The sequence below is a fragment of the Salvia miltiorrhiza genome, chromosome 2 (genome assembly GCF_028751815.1).
Source record: "Salvia miltiorrhiza cultivar Shanhuang (shh) chromosome 2, IMPLAD_Smil_shh, whole genome shotgun sequence".
NCBI classification, from domain to species: Eukaryota; Viridiplantae; Streptophyta; class Magnoliopsida; order Lamiales; family Lamiaceae; genus Salvia; species Salvia miltiorrhiza.
Genome location: NC_080388.1, coordinates 23,397,817 through 23,417,131, shown reverse-complemented (window position 1 = coordinate 23,417,131; position 19,315 = coordinate 23,397,817). Strand labels below are relative to the sequence as shown.

Sequence of the window (19,315 nt, the reverse complement as noted above, 5' to 3'; positions counted from 1 at the left end):
TAGCATGATTTCACGGTCTGGTGTAGTTTTGGCTGTTTTTGATGCAGAAATGAGTGGTATTGGAGCATGGAGTGTAAGGAATATGTTTAAGAGAAGAGTTTGAGAGAATCGAGCCCGAAAATTGAGAAAATACGAAGATTTTGAAGTCGGGGCGAGAATGAGGCAATTCGGCGGTCAAAGGAGTTGACCATCGAAAATTGGGCATTTGAAGAACAAAAACGGCGACCAACTCGGCGACCACCGAGTTGGCCGCTGAAATCCCTGGATTGGTTTTATGTTGTATGGCAGAAAAACGGCCGTTTTTGGGCTGTTTTAAGGGCAGATTCGGCGACCGCCGAACGGGCCGGTCGTTTTGACCGCGTGTTTTAAGTCTTCCGCGTTTTTCCGCTTTTCAATGTTATTTTCATTTTTTAAACTCTTTGTTTTACCCTAAGACTATAAATAGGTCCTCTTTTGACCTATCTAGGGTTCCCAACTTTTATTTTTGAGTTTCATAGCTTTAGTTTTCATTGCTTTTCAATTCTTAGAGCACTGGATTTTGATTTATGCAAGAGTGAAGATTCAAGCTGTTACATTCAATTACTACGGTTTTATATAATTTAGTTTTTGCAATTGTTCTTTTATTTAATATGTTTATGTTTTCTTTTATGATGTCTGGCTAATTCGTTAATCTGAACCTAGGGTTTGTACATAGCTGATTAATTATGTGTTTTTGATTTATTGACATCAATTTGCCCTCCAACATGTGATTCATGATTCCTGGTGCTTATTTTCTTGTGATTTATTTGGCCAATATTTTGCATGTCTAGCTGTTCAATTTGAGTCTTGAATGCGATAATTGTTCAGTCGATTCAAGAATGCATGTTATAGTAGTAACCTTGACACTTGAATGAGATATGTGAAACTGTAGGGAGCTATTCTTTGTGTACGCTTGGGAGTTAATTTATTCCTTAGAGTCTTGAGGGTAAATTAATCTATTTCATAGGTGTTCGTTAGAGAAGCTTGTGAATAGTTATGTGATCTCTCATGAGGGTTGGATTAAATTGGTAATTGAATCAATATATTAAATGCATGTAGTTAATTAGTAAAAGTACATCCTTGAGCTCAGAGTTTTCTTTATATTTGATTAGTATAAGAAAAGGACGGTGAAAATGTAAACTTCATATTGTAAGTTAACAGTGATGGCAAAATTAGTCTATTAAAATCTTGTATGGATCATGCATGTGGATTTTGGTCTAACTTGCATCTGCAGTTATGTGAATTATTTTTTGAGGAATTCCTTTAATAAATTAATGAATTTAATTCTCTCTAATTTTTCTTGAAATTGAAATTTATTGGGATTCCATCTCTAACTTTTCTAATTCCATTTAATGTTTGGTGTCGAGTTCTACAGTTACAATAAAAACTTGTGAAGAATTTATTCCAATGGTGCAAATATCTTCATTTTTATCATACATGAATATGTATATATTTAGTTACAAGCTATTAGTCGATACATGAATATATATTTAATTAGATACATTGAATTTGTAGATTCATGAAAATATTTAGCTATATATAATGAACTGGTAGATATGCATGAAGATATCTAATAAGCAACAATGAATGGATAGATACACAAATATTTTTAATTAAACTTGCATGAATTTATATTTTTTAAATACATTAAAATGTTATCTACCATTTATTCTTACATATTACACTTGATCTAAAATTATAATTTTTAAAATCAAGAAAATATTCTATATTAGTAAATTATTAATTTATGGATATACTAAATATATCTCTAAATTAATAGTAAAATTTATGAGTCCCAACTCTACTAATATATAGAGGTTTATTGTACCTCCACCAACATGACCCACCTTATTTATAAAATTCATGGTTATTGACATTAAATTTCCCTAATCTTGTTCCATCTAAATATTATATAAAGAACCAGTTTAACAGCATCCAATTCCCGTTAGTTTTTTTAACAGAATATTCCTAATATTTAACATCAGCAGTTACGACAATTTAAACATAATTCATTCAGCTTACCTTCCCCACTAACCCACTTTCACCCATTAATTACATATATTAAATAGATTTAATCAATTTACTTTTTTTCGGCAAACTTTTTGGTTTTCATTCCAAAATTTTAGGAACATCTTCATCAAACATGTATACATGTATCTCTGTTAATTTTCCCACACATAATTTTTCTCTTCAAACAAATTTCACCAGTGATACCAACAAAACTTTTCTACAGCAATTGCAGGAAAACAACATACACATTTTCTGAAGGAAATTAACTTTTGTCATCTTGAGAATGTGTCGAGCACTGAAAATGCAGATGGAGGCGAAGGTTGAAACATCCAATTGAAGAAATTAAAATTTGATTTTCTTTTATCAAAAAAAGAAAAACACAGTACATTTTACCCAGAGATCTCTTCTTGAATCTATTTATTTTTTCTCTTTCTTCAATGAAAGAGGATATGGAAATCTCGCCATCCTTGATACAGCCTAGAAGCGGGGCTTATAGAGGATTCACCTCGTGAATTTCGAGATTAATGAGGCGGCGTCCGACAACATTTCCTCACGCACCTTCGGTTTAAAAATCACGGCCTTTGCGACTAATACCTTTGACGGCGACGAAAATCTTAAAATTGTTGGCGAGAGACTGAACACATTGGCCGAAAAATTCGGCATCCCCTTGAATTTTTCAGTGAATACATTGATAGTGGGTGATTCGAACCGCGATAAATTGGGAGTGTGGAGGCGGAAGATGACCCCGATGATGGGGAAGATGAATATGTTGAGGGAGAAGATAGGAATCGGCGGTAAAAAAATAGCGAACAGAACAACACAACAATGACAGAAAGAGAATGAATAAATTAGGGTTGCCGCTGGAAGATAAAATAAATCAGGGCCGCTGGAGTATAATGATTTAAAGATTTTATCTATCAATTTTCTTTTTTTTAACATTTGAGTTTAGTTAATTTTAAAATTTTGGACTTCCGATTTTGGGCTATTTAAGTGTGGATTTCAATTATATAGTTTTGATTAAAGAATAGTATATCAATTCGGAGTCTTAAATTTTTGCTATTTCCATTTGTTTTAAATTTATATGTACGATGGTTTGTTCAATGTACTTTATTTTTAAGTTATATAACTATAATTTATTAATAATCAGATTTTGGTAGAATATTTAATTTTATATGAAATTAAAGATTGAAATTTTTGGGGGTGAATATATAATTTAGAATATATATATATATATATAATATATATATATCTATATATATATATATAATCAATGAGAAACAATATATTATTAGTATCTTTTGAGTTTGAGTTTATGTACATAATTGAAATATAATTACATTCTTGGCGGAGATGGCTTGAGAGAAGAAAAATGGAGCATAAATAATTTCTTTCATAAGCTACCCAAAAAATAAAAATTAACAAAAGGTTAGGAATTCTTATATATATTTTTATATTCTCATTAGACTAATTAATTTGGATCATGAGATGAAATAATTTTGTATATTTATTTTGTGAGGGTAATAGAAACTATTCCTTTTAATTTGTAAAAAAAAATACTCATTTTTTGTATATACTATGTTTTACTTCTCTCCTAACATAAACTAATACTCCCGCCCTTAGATACATTCGGCGAGAATCAAACTTGAATGTCATTTTAAATAAATAAATTTATTAAACAAAAAAAAATAAATGCGAAATATTTTTTACAAATAAAAAAATTTGCATCAATTACACAAAACAAAACAAATTTTAATTTTGTATTCTCAATAGTTGAAATACCAATTTATAATTAGTAGAAATTAAAATAATAATTTTAAAATAATAAATTGGTATTTCAATTATTGAAAGTACAAAGTAAAAAAAATGGTGTGAATTATTTTATTTTAAATTCATGTTCTTTATTGTGTAAATGGTGTAAATTTGTGTGCTTTCATGAATTTTTCTTGATATTTTCAATAAATTGCAATTTAATAAAAAATGGTGTGAATTTATTTTTAAAAATAATTCATATTTACTTATATTTTTATTCCGTTTAATAATTTTATTTAAAGTGTCATTCAATTTCGATACTCGCTGTGCATCGCACGGGCAGACGTACTAGTCTTCTTTATAGACGTGTATCGAGATTCTATCTTTAGCCTTAATTCTTTTTTTGAAAATATCTTTAGCCTTTATTTCAAGTTTACACATAAAGTAAAAAGGCTCGCATATAATCCCCGGGGGTTCTGCAAATTCCAATGCCATTTGCCATTTCGACTAAAATTGCATAAAATCAATACATAAATGAATATCAAAATCACCGATAGAGCAAATAAATATGACCAATTTTGCAATCATTCACTAATCACAAAATTAAACATTTTTTAATACAATATAATGGAAGATTTGACAATGCCATTGAAACATCTAACCTTGCCATCATGTTGTGAGTATGATTAATAGCATACGAAGTTCACGTATATGTCGTTTTTAGTATATATCCCTTCAGGATTCGAACCCAGGATGTGCATTCATCCAACAAAATGATGCATCCATCGTAGATCTTGATGATCGAATGACTGAAAATGATTATCCGTTCTTCTTTTATTTAGCGGTTCTTTCTTGAACCTCTCCATATATATATATATATATATATATATATATATGGCATTTTTCATATAGACTTTAAGGAATGAGGCCTTTTAAATTTCCATTCATATATATATTATATATATATATATATAAATCGAAATGTGAAAAGAATGACACCTCTCTCTCTCACACACACACACCACAACATAAATACGTCACAAAACTCGCCTAGTTTATAGCAATCGAGCCATGGTTTTTGTTCTCAACCGTGAATGCGACTATGCATTGTGTGCGTATAAATCTGACGACCTCAGCTTGCCCATCTACTTGCTCAAACAGACATTTCAACTGAGCATGTCATTTACTACTACAAATATGCCGTTTTTTCTATTTCATAAAGCAAATATTGTTTCTCTTTATTGATAAAACTATCCTCCATTCTACCCTTTATCTAGACATTAACACGACGTCAATACTATCATGATCCCAGCCTAATCGCCATCTCCATTTCTTTTCATTGGGTGAGAGAAAATGACAAACTCCCATTAATTACATCCACACAACATATCCAATATTATAAAAATATTTCCTAAACGACAACGTGACTATCGTAAAAGTAACTTTCCACCACAAGAGACGTAGAAGTTATTAAATTGCTTCACTATTTTCATATGATTTATCATTAAACATCCAAAAAATAACAAATCAAGCATATCAAACGAAATAGGAAACATAGCAATACATCGCAAACATGAAGTTTATATACATATTGAAGCAGGCAGCTATTATTGGGATTATAATCTGATAAATTTTCTTTACATCTGTCGCAGAATGTAACATGAACAAAAGGTGCACACTTCCACAATCAATCCAAAGCATCTAGTGTTCGCTTCTCTCTACATGTATATTCCGCCACAGCCATTTTTCCACTGAATAAAAGAATATCACACCACACTGAGGAGACACAACAGTAGTAAAGATTAATCGGGTCGAGCCTCATCTCCCCTGCAATACCCCGTTAAGAATTCCAGACTAAGATAGATCAAAATGATAAGGCAGGGAGGAAAACCAAATTCAAACAATCTCCCACTAGCAGTACAGCACGGATCTTGTCAACATACCTGGTGCTGGGCAGACAAATTTAAACAACATTACGGTACGAAACTAATCCAGAATCACAACCATCAAAAATACTTACGGACACCCGCGATGCTTCCCACAAGAGTTTCCTTTCTAAGGATTGTGAGGAAGGAATTACCTTAGTCAAACTCATCACCTTCTTCAAACTGGTTCTTCATGTTCGAGCCATCTCTATTATTTACAGATCTAAGGTGGCTCCTCCCTTGCAATGTTTGCTCTAGTATATACAGTCTCCTCTTGCTCGGTGTTAGTTGTTGGGGAATCATGTTATTACATAGTCCCTGCTAGTTTCAGTTAATATCTGGAGACCATCTTGTTCCATTTGCATTCAAGACCAATGTCCGATTCATTCCCCCCTACAATGCCACAGTTGGCCATGGCATCAGAACCTGAATGACACCTGCCGGGAATCTTTCCATCCTCAGAGGAATCAGATCCCTGAGGCTGAAAGTGACCATTATGTCTGCAGTGATCGTAGAATTCCTGAATATCAAAGAAGGAAATCTTTAAAATCTATACTATATTAAAAAGGGAGTTTTCAATTTGAAATTGATTTCAATCAATTTCAAAATTAAATGGCAATTTTGTAGTTAGATAAAATTGAAGGTTTATTTATAAGTTATACATCTTTTTTCTCTTTTTCTTTAACTTCTTATTTTTCTATTTTATTTCTTTTTAAAAATGGTGAAATTCTACTAATTAAAGATGCAATGACAAGAGCTTTAATTTGATATATGTCATGTAAATATTGGGTTAAAATATAAAAATATATTTATTTAAAGATTAAACTTAAGAAAATTCTCTCTCCTATTTTTTTAAATAAATCTATTTTTTTTCAATTATTTTTAACATATATTGTTTTCTTTATTCACAATATGCATTTTTTAGTAATATGAATTATTATTTAGTATGTTTTATTAACCCTAAAATATATTTATCTTAAATTAAAGTATTTTTAATTATATTTATAATTTTTATATAATAATCAATTTTATATATAATAAAATATATAAAAATATTTTTCGTGCGTTGCACGAGTGCAAATGCTAGTAGCATTTAAAGAAACACTTAGAAATAGGAATTAAAACAAAATACAGACGAAAGCATATCCAGGCTATGATCTGGCTCGCAGAAATCAGGATCCATTAAGTAAAACTGAATTAAGCAAGCCACATAAATTACTTTGGCAAAACAATAAACATGCCCAACTATAGTAAAAATCATTCTGGCATGCAGATTTTTAGGTTTGTAACATACCTCCCACGAAATTTGGGATTTTGAAGATAATCAAAAACTGAACTAAGTCTTTTGACCTTGCTTCAAGCATACGAACAGAGAATCTTTCAATTTCAATTTCTCCACCATGATCACCTTCGTTTAGGTCATCATTCTGCATTGACTGAAAATAAATCTGCTCACACACATATGGAAGATGTTATTAGCACAATTCTCACCTAATTTCTAACTTTAATAACTCAAATTCACAATAAAAATAGCCTACCTCAGATCTGGTCCACACCAGGTTCTGCTTTGATGCATTTGAAGTTCTGCTTCAGATATGTACATATGATGTTTTTCCTCAGAAAATATATGTTCATTTTTTCTTAAACCAGAAACATCAAAAAATGCACCATTTTCATGTCTCATTATGTCCGGATATACTTTACTGCTATCTGAATTTCCATTTTCACCATACATGTCAATATTATCTCCCCGTTCCTTTCGGTTTGTTTTTGACAAATATTCCATTTCTGCATTGCCTCGACCATCAATCTTGCATCACAATCAATACCAGATTCAGAAGTAAAACTTGCTCCCGGCAAAGCCATCGTCCCATCCAGAGCAGGAGAAAAATGCAGAACATACTGTATCACACTGCCAGATGGAGAGAAAACAAGCAGGTAATAATCTTTCATCAAGGAACTCTGATCGCCATGCACACTATCTCCTTTGCAGTTGTGGAAAACTGATGCAACTGCCCCAGATAGTGAGCTAGATCGCCCGGTTGCAGCTGCAGCAGCACCGCTACTGTATTTCTCCAACCATTACTTCCATTTCTTATTCGGCTGACAGCATTAAGGTTAACTGGAGGACCAGATGCACAGATGCTCTGTTGAGTCAGCACCTGCAATCCTGAATTGGTAATCCATGAAATGCAGGCTTTGTCATCAAGCTGGATCCCCTGTTCTTGCACTAGAATAAGAATCAGTCGACTGAAAACTAACTAATCCCCCAGACAGGGATATAGCAAAAAGATGACTCGTCCCTCTTAAGGAACTGATCATAATCCATTGGCTGTCAGTACTAAAGCTTATGTCCTGTATAACCTGCAAAAGCAATACCAGGTATTAGATTTTGTCCCCTAAGAAGTTCAAACATTTAGAGTGGGATTCATCTTACAGCATTGGTCAGACCGCGTTGTAGCCTGTAAAGATGGACGTGAAAGCAGCTCCAGATGAGCCAGGCATTATCCGAAAGACATTAATGTTGTGACCCTGAACAGAGGCAGTAACTAAAAGTACACCACTTGGATCAAAGCACAATGACAAAATAGGGCTTTTATGTGCCTTGAACTGGGCAATGACATCTTTGCTGACAATATCTCTGACGACAACCTATATATTAGACAAGCTAAAACTGTAAGAAAGTGCAAGCATTGCATATCACTGCAGAAAGATCCACCTAATCAGTTCCCGAGACGCTTTGTGCAGAAAAACATTGCATGCATCAATACAAGAAAATGCAATACAACATGCAGTAGTTATCAATAATTGAAGATTTTGCTTAAAGATCCACACCATATTAATATAAACTTAAATACAGCATACCATCCCAACATTGTCTGCATCAGGTGGATGTCCATTAGCAACACCGTTGACCTTTAGACGACCACTCCCTGACTGAAAATTGTTGCTTTCGGGATAGAGCTCAGAATAGTACCTTGATAGCTTCTTATACCCCATGTCCCCTAATGTAACAATACCAGCAGCAAGTTGTTTGCTTGACTCTCGAGCAAGATGTCCAACAAGACTTCCATTCGAAGAGTGAGAAGGTAAACTTTGTGAAGGAGTAACATGTTGAGGACTCACGCGACGAGCACTTGAAATGGCAACTGGACTCCCACTGTAAGCCATCCACCGGGGTCCCACAGCAAGGGGTCCAACACCTATATTTCCAGATCCAGTTGGCACTGGATTTGTAAGGATTGTATATTCTCTCTCAAGTGAAGAAGCATTAAGACAATGTATCTGCATCAAAATTGTAAACAGGTTCAAAACAAAGACCAGGGAGAATAGGACTTGCAGCTTGATATACAAAATCAAGCAAGTTTTGCTGAGTAGAACACACCTGATTTGATTGCAAGACAGCAACAACTCGAGAACTGCATCGTACTAAATGGACAACAGACCGAAATCTTAAGAGATGTACATACGACTGAGATTTGAAGGAATAAAACCAAACTACTGTGGGCATACAAGTACCATTAACTGAACCATTGAATTGTTGGACCATCCCATTAGTCAGGACTGATCCCTCATGATCATTAATATCTCCAGAAAAGGATCCATCAGCACAGATAACCAGCAATGGGCGACTGTCTGCAAATTTGTCCCCAGATTGGTTTGATGCCAAAGGTTTTGGTAACACTTGCATAAATGAAACAGGGCCATCATGCCTTGATACTATATTATGCACATTGTCTGCAGCTTCAACATCCCAGATCTGAAATCCATAACTGAAGCCCAGTAAGAGAACTCGACGTAAATTACCTTTTTCAAGCTCTAGTTTGTCGAACCCAGCCCAGGAAACCTAAATTCAGAACATGCAAAATAAAGTCGAGTTAGTTTTACCAGAAAGCAAATGCAACTATCATACAACCCAAGACCACTGAATTTAGAAAATTGAAACAGGATGAGTTTGAAAAGCACGTTGCGAACGATTAAGAATTATTAGTCTGGCAATCCTAGAGATGGCATCCTAAGTAATCAGAGTGACAACTTCAAACAAGAGTAGGTCATCTCCAGAACAAGCAGTGTTGATACAACTCAAACCAGGGTCCGCAGGATTAACAGACTTGACATTGGCCTCACACAGTAAGAGTAACTACAGCAAACTAATGAGTCTGCGTGATGGGCAATTTGAACAATTATCATTTATTTAGTAGTAGCTCAAGGGTATGAGAACGATAAGTTACCCCTCACAATTTTAATTAAAGTTATCATAACAATCAGTTTCAGATCATGAGAAATATTAACCTAATTCTAATATAATAAAATGCATTAAATATGATCCCACAAAGGTACAACATAGTTATTAATCTCGCATCGCGCATCGCGGCGCATGCGCTATTTGAATATATCGCGCATAGCATATAAAACATACTCCCCTCCGTCCCACGAAGCATGACACAGTTTCCTTTTTGGTCTGTCCCACGAAGCATGACACGTTTCTAAAAATGGCAAAAAATTTACCCTTTATTCACATTTTCACTTTTTCACCCTACCACACTTTACACACAAAATACCAATTTCTTAATTCCCGTGCCGAAAAGAAGTGTGTCATGCTTCATGGGACGGAGGGAGTATATATCATGATCACAATATGTCTAGTTAATAAAAAGATAAAGTCATAAAACTTAATTTCAAATAAACGTAAATAATATCTAATTATATTAAAGCCTCTAATCATCATCCTCATCCACTGAACCATGTCGCAAACCATCTCCTTCATCATCTTAATTCTTTATAGAGGTTAGGCGTCAATCTCTTCCTCATCACCACTTTCTTGTTCGAAATTGAATGGAGATTCATCCTCTTCCTTTTGAGTGAGTGCCTTGGATGTGGATGTAGTGGCAGTTCACTTGTTTTTTACACTTTTTCCTAGAATATGTAGACTTAACTGCTCTACCACCTCGAGATTGAGAAGCTCCACCTTGAGATCCCTTAGTTGATAAGGTTCTTAAAAGTCCAAGCCCATGCAAAAAATATATCAATAGCGCGCTATATTGCACTATGCTCAATCAGGAAATAGCGCAAGTAGCACAAATAGCGCTCGCTATTCAACATTAAGCTCTGAATCGCGATGCAGTGCGATCTGCGTGCGAGATCGTGAGCGCTATTTGCGCTTAATCATTATGGGTATAAATATTGAACCCTTATTAAGAAAGGCCAACAACTAATGACGCAACAAAATTGGGGAATTTCCAAAAACAGATCAACAACAAAAATTAGGGTTGAGAAACGCTTTATGATTAATTCAGATGACGACAAGAGTCCCTCCTCCCCCCCCCAACCACCCATCCAATCAGCCGCAAAAGCAATTAAAGCGTATATTTTGAAACTACTCAGTCAAAAAACAGCAGGTATTGGACAAGCAGATTGATACTAATGGAATTAATCTAACCAATCGCAGGCTGCTCAATTGGAACTGCCAAACTAAACAAAAAACTAAGTTTGTCGTATCAACAGTTAATCCTACCTCTTGGCCCAATTAAAAGGAAAAACACGTTGACCCATTGCATTGTGACTGAAGGAGAAAAGTTTCATCAGTAAAGAAACAAACTGTAAGTTATACACAAACATGAGAGTATAACGGAAAATCAAGTAAGGTTGCTGCACGTGGAACCCGGGGTATAGAGGCCAGAGTAGTTATTTTTGGTGTTTTTCCTTTTTGCTTTTTTTCAATTTGAGGGGAGGTTTTTTGAATAGCATAACAATTAACACCAGAATTTTTATCTCCCCAGAGTCATTACTTCACGAATAGTATTTTCATGAGGTTTTGCTTACAGATACTGACATTTGACACAGTAAAAGACATGTTCACAAATCGGAAAAAATATCCATGCATGCCCAAATCAATTCTAAGGATATGTCATTAGCATCTACATACAACACAGATAGAAATCAAACGGCTTTCAATGCATGCATACATGCTTTAACACGGTTACAAAACCACTAAATTGAAGCAGTAGCTTCATCCTTGTCTCTTTCTAAATACCAATTGTCAAAGAAGAAATTTCACCAGCATTACACAAAGGAAGCAGACTGCAACTTGCCAAAGTTACAGCTCATCTAAACTGGAGCACAAAAAACTTACACACAATCGAAAGAATTGCACGTAGAAACCAAAATCAGTAGACATGCATTTCAACTTCAAATGTAACAACTTTTCCAATATGTAAAACCTTTGACTACACCAAAACTACAGAAAAACAAAAATAAAAATTCAAAAGCCACACCTGATCATGGCTGGTGTCACCATCCCTCTCTACAATCGCCGAAGCTGCGGATGCTGCAGACCTCACAGTGGAGGCAACGGTGGATGCACCAGAGGAAACAATCTTCAGGTAGCTCGAAAAAGCCCTAAACGAATTTGGAAGTATACCGTTATTGACTCTACCCCTTGGCACCACTGATCCACCATCACCACTTTTCTGGCTATCATTCCTCATCCCCAATGGAACAACCAACGGAAACAACCCTAAAAAACCAATCCCCGAAACGACACACCACGCACAGATGCTCAGCCCCCTCACCACTCTAATGATCATAACCTCCGGCAAACTTGCCCCTTCTTATATCGACGAAAATGAACACTCGCAGTTATGATCAAAGCCCTCCACTTACAGGTGTCTGCATCTTCAGCTTACAACTCAAAACCCCATCCAATAATCATGCAAATCGAAACAAAAAAAGATGGTTTCGACTACACTTGCAACGACGTCCTCTTCCGTTGTCTCGCTTCTTCACATTAATCACACCACCAGAAAAGAACAAGCTGCCAAAAATAATCCAAACCGGCAGTATGTATCCAGATTCTAATCGTATAAATTTCAACTGCAACACACAACAACAAAATCCCTCTAAAAACTCCTTTGTTGCGTGTGTTGTTTCTTTTTTGATTTTTTCCTTTTCCTGCCTCTATCTATCTATCTATGAACAAAAAGCACAAACCCGATAAGGCAAAATACCAGATAAAATTGAAAGAATTTCTATGAACAAATAATTATACAAATAATATATACAAATTTGAATCAAGAATTTTGAAGGGTTTTTTTATACGAATTAAATAAATCCTTAGGGTTTCGTTGATACTTATTGAGATTAACAGTCCTCAAGGAGGAGAGAGAAAAAGCGAGAGGATATGTATGTATCGACGGGAAACTCGTAGTTCTAGAGAGAGAAACAAAGAGAGATTGAAGGCATCGGATAATGAATAGATGTGAAGAAATAAAAAGATGACTCTCTGTCTTACGTCTCTCTCTCTTAATTCGATTTTCGAATTTCTTTTTAATCGGAAATTTGAAGAGTTGAGCAGAAGACAACTCCGCCGCACGTCTTCTCCTGTTTTCCCCCACCACGGTCAAAACCCCAGTTTCACTGCCTTGTCGGTAAAACGGTAATATACGGATCGTTCCACGCGAGTGGCGTGCACCGGTGATTCCGATCACGACACGTGGCCACTATGGACACTTGCTGAATTTCCCAAGCGAGTGGGCAGGGTTCCGATTGGATCAGATCAGACGGTTGGGAGTTGGGGCGGAGTAGGCTAAGATAGGTGGAGCGGTGGAGTAGGGGATAGAAATTGTGATGACGCCACCGCAGGAAAAATTAAAAGAAAATATATTGAAAAACTGGGGCATGGGAATCCGATGAGAATGTACGCAGCATTTTTTTTCCCTTCTGGGGCAAGTCGGGCGCGATATATCGCGAGATGATGAGCTTATAGAAAAATATCTGTTTATTTCGGAATTATCACAAGGCGTGCAATATGTCCATTGGAAATGTGATTTTGTCAAATGGTTAGAGTAATTTTGAATATTTGAAATTAGTTAGACTTTGATGACCGACATCTTATATTCTGTATAATAATTAGCTAAATAAGCGTTGATCTAGTAATATTTGAATCTGGTTTACGTAACTTGTATAGATAGCGTAATCTTTTTTAACTCTTGTGAGAATATTTTTCTTTCTTGTGGTGCAAAATTAAATAAATATATTTCACGGTTCTAAAATATAAATGCATTTCAAGATTCTTCAAGAGTCCATAATATTATTACGTCTTGTTGAATGCGCCTCAAATTCTGATAATATGTTTTCAATTTATTTATTTATGCTCAAATAGTTATCGAGTGCCGAATGATGGAAGAAAATGTGGTCACTGAATTAAATTATTTTATATGAGAGAGCAGCAAATCACAATGGACCCATATAACTTGGCACTATTTCGAGGACTAAATTACTCGGATTATATAAACGAATGCTAGATACATTCCTCTCTACTCACCAATAATGTTATTGAGTTATTTTAATTTTAATATTTAATGGCCTTTATAATCTTTTTCAGTGTTTGAATATAGGTGTCAATAATGTTTGTAAAAAAATGTTATTAAGTTATTTTAATACTTATAGTATATTTATAATTTTTAGGTGTGTATATTGATACCAATACTGTAGAGTGGCTGTTGATTGTTGACAGAAGATCTCTACATTTTAATTGTACTAGCTAAATATTACTACAAACGATGCATACAAAAATTAATAATTTTAAATTATATTCTCTTCGTCCAACAAATCGTGTCCTAGGGGGATGGGCACGGGTTATAATTTTTTTTTTTTTATAAGAAAATGGATTATAATAATACCAAAACCAGGTACCAAGAGTAACTTACAATAGCAGCAATGGACATGAATCTCTTGAGATCCAGTCCTTAAAACAAGACCCAACATCTGAAATTCCAAAGGCTCTACCCCAACTCCGCATTTTCGCTTTTATCTCCAAAACCACATTGTTTATTTCCCAAACTTTATCTTCAAATCGGCTGGAATTTCGGCACCTCCAAAGGACCCAGTTTATGCAGCACCATAACGCCCTTAGGAACTTTCTGCTCTTTTTCCATTTGCTCCAATCTGTGAACATAATAAAGTGCGATACCACATTTTGTGGCTGCACAAAATAGATGCCAAGCCACTTATACATTTCATCCCAAACCTTTTCGGTCTTTGGGCAATGAAGAAGCAAGTGATTAATAGACTCCTCTTGATGAAAGCACGTGTTGCATCCAAGATCAGCTACATGCAACGAAATGTTTCTTCTCTGGAGGTTATCACAGATTCACGGGTGGGTAGTCTATTTCTCAAAATCCTCCAGGCTGTAGTTTTCGCCTTATGTGGGGCTGGGATACTCCACACCTTCGCAAGGCACTCCTTGGACTCATTCTCTGCTATTGTTTCTTTCTTGACTTCACTAATGATCGAGTACGTCGATTTTGTTGAAAAAATGTCATTTTTACCTGCGCTCCACTGCCACCCGTCGACCTTATCTGCATTAAGAGTAACCACAGAAATAGCAGATAGCAGTTCATTTGCTCCAACCCTTTCTCTCTCAAACAATTCTCGTCTCCAACTCAACTCCCACTTCCACTCCCCGTTTTCCCATCTCCCCGACTCGCAAATCAGTGCATACTTGTTTGCACTAAGACGGTATAGCCTAGGTAAGACAAACTTAAGAGGTTTAGAACCCAGCCATCTATGTTCCCAAAATTTTGTGGTCTGCCCGTTCCCAACCTTAAGCCTAATGTTGTTCAAAAACCAAGACTCTGGCGTTCCCCCAGCCGCCTCAACTAAACTAGACCACCAACCCTTTCAAGCCCAGCCTCTTCCAGAGCATCTCACTGACATCTCTCCCCAATCAAGATCCCCGTAGAGCGATCTGATCACTCTAGCCCACAACAGATCCCTCCCACTTAGAAATCTCCAGAACCATTTCAACACTAGTGCTTAATTAAACCACTCGAGGTTCTTGAACCCCAGCCCCCCTTCTTTTTTTGGTAAACATAAATCTTTCCATTTTACCCACGCGATTGAACTCGAATCCACCCCCCCACCCCACAGAAATTTACCACATAAAGAGGTTAAAGAACTCACAGTTGCTTTTGGAATGAAGGAGAAGGAGAGCTGATAAATTGGAATAGATTTGTTGAATGAAGAAAGGGGCACGGCTTTTAAGAAAAAGTGATTTATTTGTTAAGAAAATAATTACTCTCCATGTCTCACTAATGAAGACGCACTTCATTTGGGCACATGAATTAAGGCGAGTTAGTTTAGGAGATAAAGTGTTGTGGCTCACATCATTAGTGATGAAGTATAGGTTCATCAACATCCTAAAAAGCTAGTAAGTGAGTAAAAGATTAACAATAAATCTATGTAGCCACAATGTGGCTGCCCACAAATTGGTCTAATAATAAAAAATTGGTTTTTAACAATTTCTGGTTCAATATAAAAAAATCGGTTTAATCATTTTACTATTTTAACCTTGAATAATTTTAGCCCGAAAGTTAATATCACTTTCGTTCCCACTCATCTCCGAAGTGTCTTCCCTCCACTTCCTCTTTCTAATTAATTTTTTCTCTCTGTATTCGATTGTTTCGACTATTAGGGCCAAAATTTGGAGATTCCCCCGCCCCCACTTTATCTTTCCAATTTCTTTTCTCTCTAAGGCACCACCGATTCAAACTTATTCAGTCATTTAATTCTAATTAGTTCTCAACGTGCCAAAAATTGTATATCATTTTTAGGGCAAAAAATTGGGGATTCTTCACTCAAGTTCTTCACTCAAGGCGGCACAAAATTGTATATCAGCTGGAGGGCCAAATTCTTCCCTCCTTCGAGCAAGTTTCTAAAAAAACCCTGATTTGCTAATGAAGATCGTCGAGCAATTGTTCGTCATATGTTTCAACGACCTTTAGTGAAAAATTCCAGCGACAGTTCCATCAATTGTTTCGAGTTTCAATCGAGTTTCAGCTTCACCTTGATTTGTTTTTTACAGCTGATTGAAGCCTAATTTAGGGCTCAATATTTTGGAATATTTGCTCTGGTAATGCAATTCCATTCGATGAATCCCCACTAGCGATTTCGATGAATCGGCGCTGGAATTCGAGCGGAAGATCCTTGAGAAGTTCCAGAAGTGCTACTCTAAAATAAGTCATAGGCCTTTTGTTCTTTTAGTTAATGGTGTACTCTGTTTTTGTTTGATATTTGAGGAGATTATTCGATTTGGCATTCTGTTGTGGTAGAGTTGTTGAAGTAGTGATAATCTTTTATTTGGCCTTTTGTTGTGATAGAGTTGATGTAGTAGTGATTATTTGATCACACATATTGTGGAATGTAACACATCAAGATTTTATATTTTAGAACAAATGTGTACTTCTATGCTTCTCTATCCGTTGTTTAGTTGTTGTCCATGTGAAAGTCAGTAAATTGGGGGCGAGCATTATTACTACTAAAACTACTTAGTTCTGTCAATGAGACACAAAATGATACATGAGTTAAGCACAAGATTTTGTAAATGTTTGAAGCAAGACATGTTTTGAATTCCACCAAATTCTAGATTCTTTTTGGGAGTTAAATCATTCTTATAAAGAGCTACATTAGAACTGAGTTACATGACCAATTTGCAATGTATATAATTGTGTGCACTTGTTTATTGCCACATTGGTCATTGAAGCTTTACTTATGCTGCTACATAAGATTGTTCTGGAAAGGTAATGTTTAAATATGCTCCATTACTAATCATAAACTCACACCACCAGACTTCCTGTTACCAATACATACTCGCCCTTCTTCAGAATTACAATAGATCTTCTTTGAAATAAAATTATGTGAAGGTTGCTCCATCGTGCTGTCTGCAATCTTGTGTGTTTGTTTCATGGCATTTTATATTAGGAACTATGAGATTATCTTTTAACTATAAGTTGGGGTTCCTCAGGCTCCGCAGACGATGTCTCAAATTCAAAGGTTGGACCTCTGTATTCTATATATACATACTTATAAAAGTAGAGGATGCATTTAATTACTGGGAAAAAAGCAATTGAGCAAGTTTTACTTACAAAAAAAACATTTATCAAAGAGTATACAAAAGAAGGTGCGATTTACAAACAGTTAGTACCTTTGCAGAAAGCAACTGCACAAATGATGGATGCCAAACAAACACTGGAACAAAGTACAACAGATTCTCCTTCTTTCTCACAATCTGTGTGATCTCTGAAGCAGAAATTACAACTCATTTGTGAATATACTAAAGTAACCAAACAACACCAAAATACAATAATACAATCAAATCTAAAACATTTGAAACTTGAAAAAAAAAGTGAGAATCAAATGTAACGTCACCCAACAAGAAAATCAACATTCGAAACTTGAAAGAAACTGAGAATCAAATGTAATCTCAACAAGAAAAACTGATACTACACACAGATGCTCAGATGCACAACAAAAACACAACAAAGACATTGCCCCAAATGCAAAGATTGACATCTCCTTCGCTAGCACAACCCCTGCCACAAATGCACTAATTGATATTGCCTTCGCTAGCACGACCTCGACACCGACCTCCAGCTCGACCACGACCTTGACCTCTTTTGATTTCAGTTGGATCTTTAAACCGATTAGTCCTCGGCCTTCCTTTTCGAGTGACGACCAATGGATCTAAAATAAGAATATCAACACCATCGGTTTCTCCTATTTGAGAACTATTTTGATGTCTAAGCCGGGCTGCGCTGGCAGGAGTCCATCTCCTAAGCTCTCTTTCGATATCTTTGAGTTCATTTTTGACAAAACTAATCTTCTCCTCTGAATCAATGGCCAAGTCGCTGCATTTCAGAAATAGCTTATACTCTTTCGACATGTGTGGGTACGCACCTGCAAAAGCTATGCTAAAATGTGGCCTATATACATCATTTCGCCATCTCCACAAAATGTATCTCTCATTAACTTGATCAATATTTCTAAACACTAAAAGCTTTAATACATGACAACATAAAATACCTTTGCTCTCAAATTTCTTGCAATTGCATTGAAAATACGCCCCTGCAAGTCGATGTTCAACAATGAAATGCAGTTCAATGCGAGAAGAGTACATGCTCAAGGTACGTGTTTCAACAATCTCATACCTATTCATCATACTACCAACACTTTCCAACAATTTGAGATTGCAATTCCAAATTTTCTTCACTTCTTTCTGAAATAACTCCATAACACTATTAGTGCATACCTTAGCAAATTGTGCTTCCCACTTAAACTTTGACATACAAGTAATAGGCCTGCACTTCGTTGAATATTCAGCCCTCAACTCTTTCTGAATCTTATCCACGTCACAAATTTCATATTGCTCAACGAAGGTTTTCAAAGTACTTCTCGAACTAATGTAATGATCAAAGAATGCATGCATCGACTCACTTCTTTGAGTCGACATCATGCCCGCCCAAAAGATATGTTTGGAGTATATCGGTATCCAACTTTGCCTTATTTCATACAAGTCCTTGAGCCAACTATTTTCTTGTAAGTTATGCTTAACTAGGAATTCAGCCCAACTCTCTTCAAATTCTTTAATGTTGAAGCTGCCATGTATCACTCTATTGAAATCATGCACAAGCCATTTCAAGATTAGCAGCTCCTTTAAATTTCTTTGAGCTCTTTGAAACAATATGCCACAAACAATAGCGATGGACGCTGTCGGGCAATATCTCTCTCAATGCAATTGTAATGATTTCATCTTGATCACTTAAAATTGCTGTAGG

General features: G+C 35.6%; 1 protein-coding gene across 1 annotated transcript; it reads right to left on the bottom strand.

The window, feature by feature from the left end:
- Positions 1–5,366: 5,366 nt before the first annotated feature.
- On the bottom strand, positions 5,367–13,198 carry LOC131008159 (autophagy-related protein 18f). The gene is given in 16 exon segments (XM_057935052.1): positions 5,367–5,936; positions 5,938–6,004; positions 6,006–6,058; positions 6,061–6,222; positions 6,835–6,860; positions 6,997–7,150; positions 7,241–7,266; positions 7,269–7,469; positions 7,472–7,768; positions 7,771–7,872; positions 7,934–8,066; positions 8,140–8,183; positions 8,186–8,354; positions 8,568–8,987; positions 9,088–9,549; positions 11,978–13,198. Coding segments are annotated over 16 exon segments (2,706 nt in total). The 5' UTR covers positions 12,290–13,198; the 3' UTR covers positions 5,367–5,858.
- Positions 13,199–19,315: the final 6,117 nt, after the last annotated feature.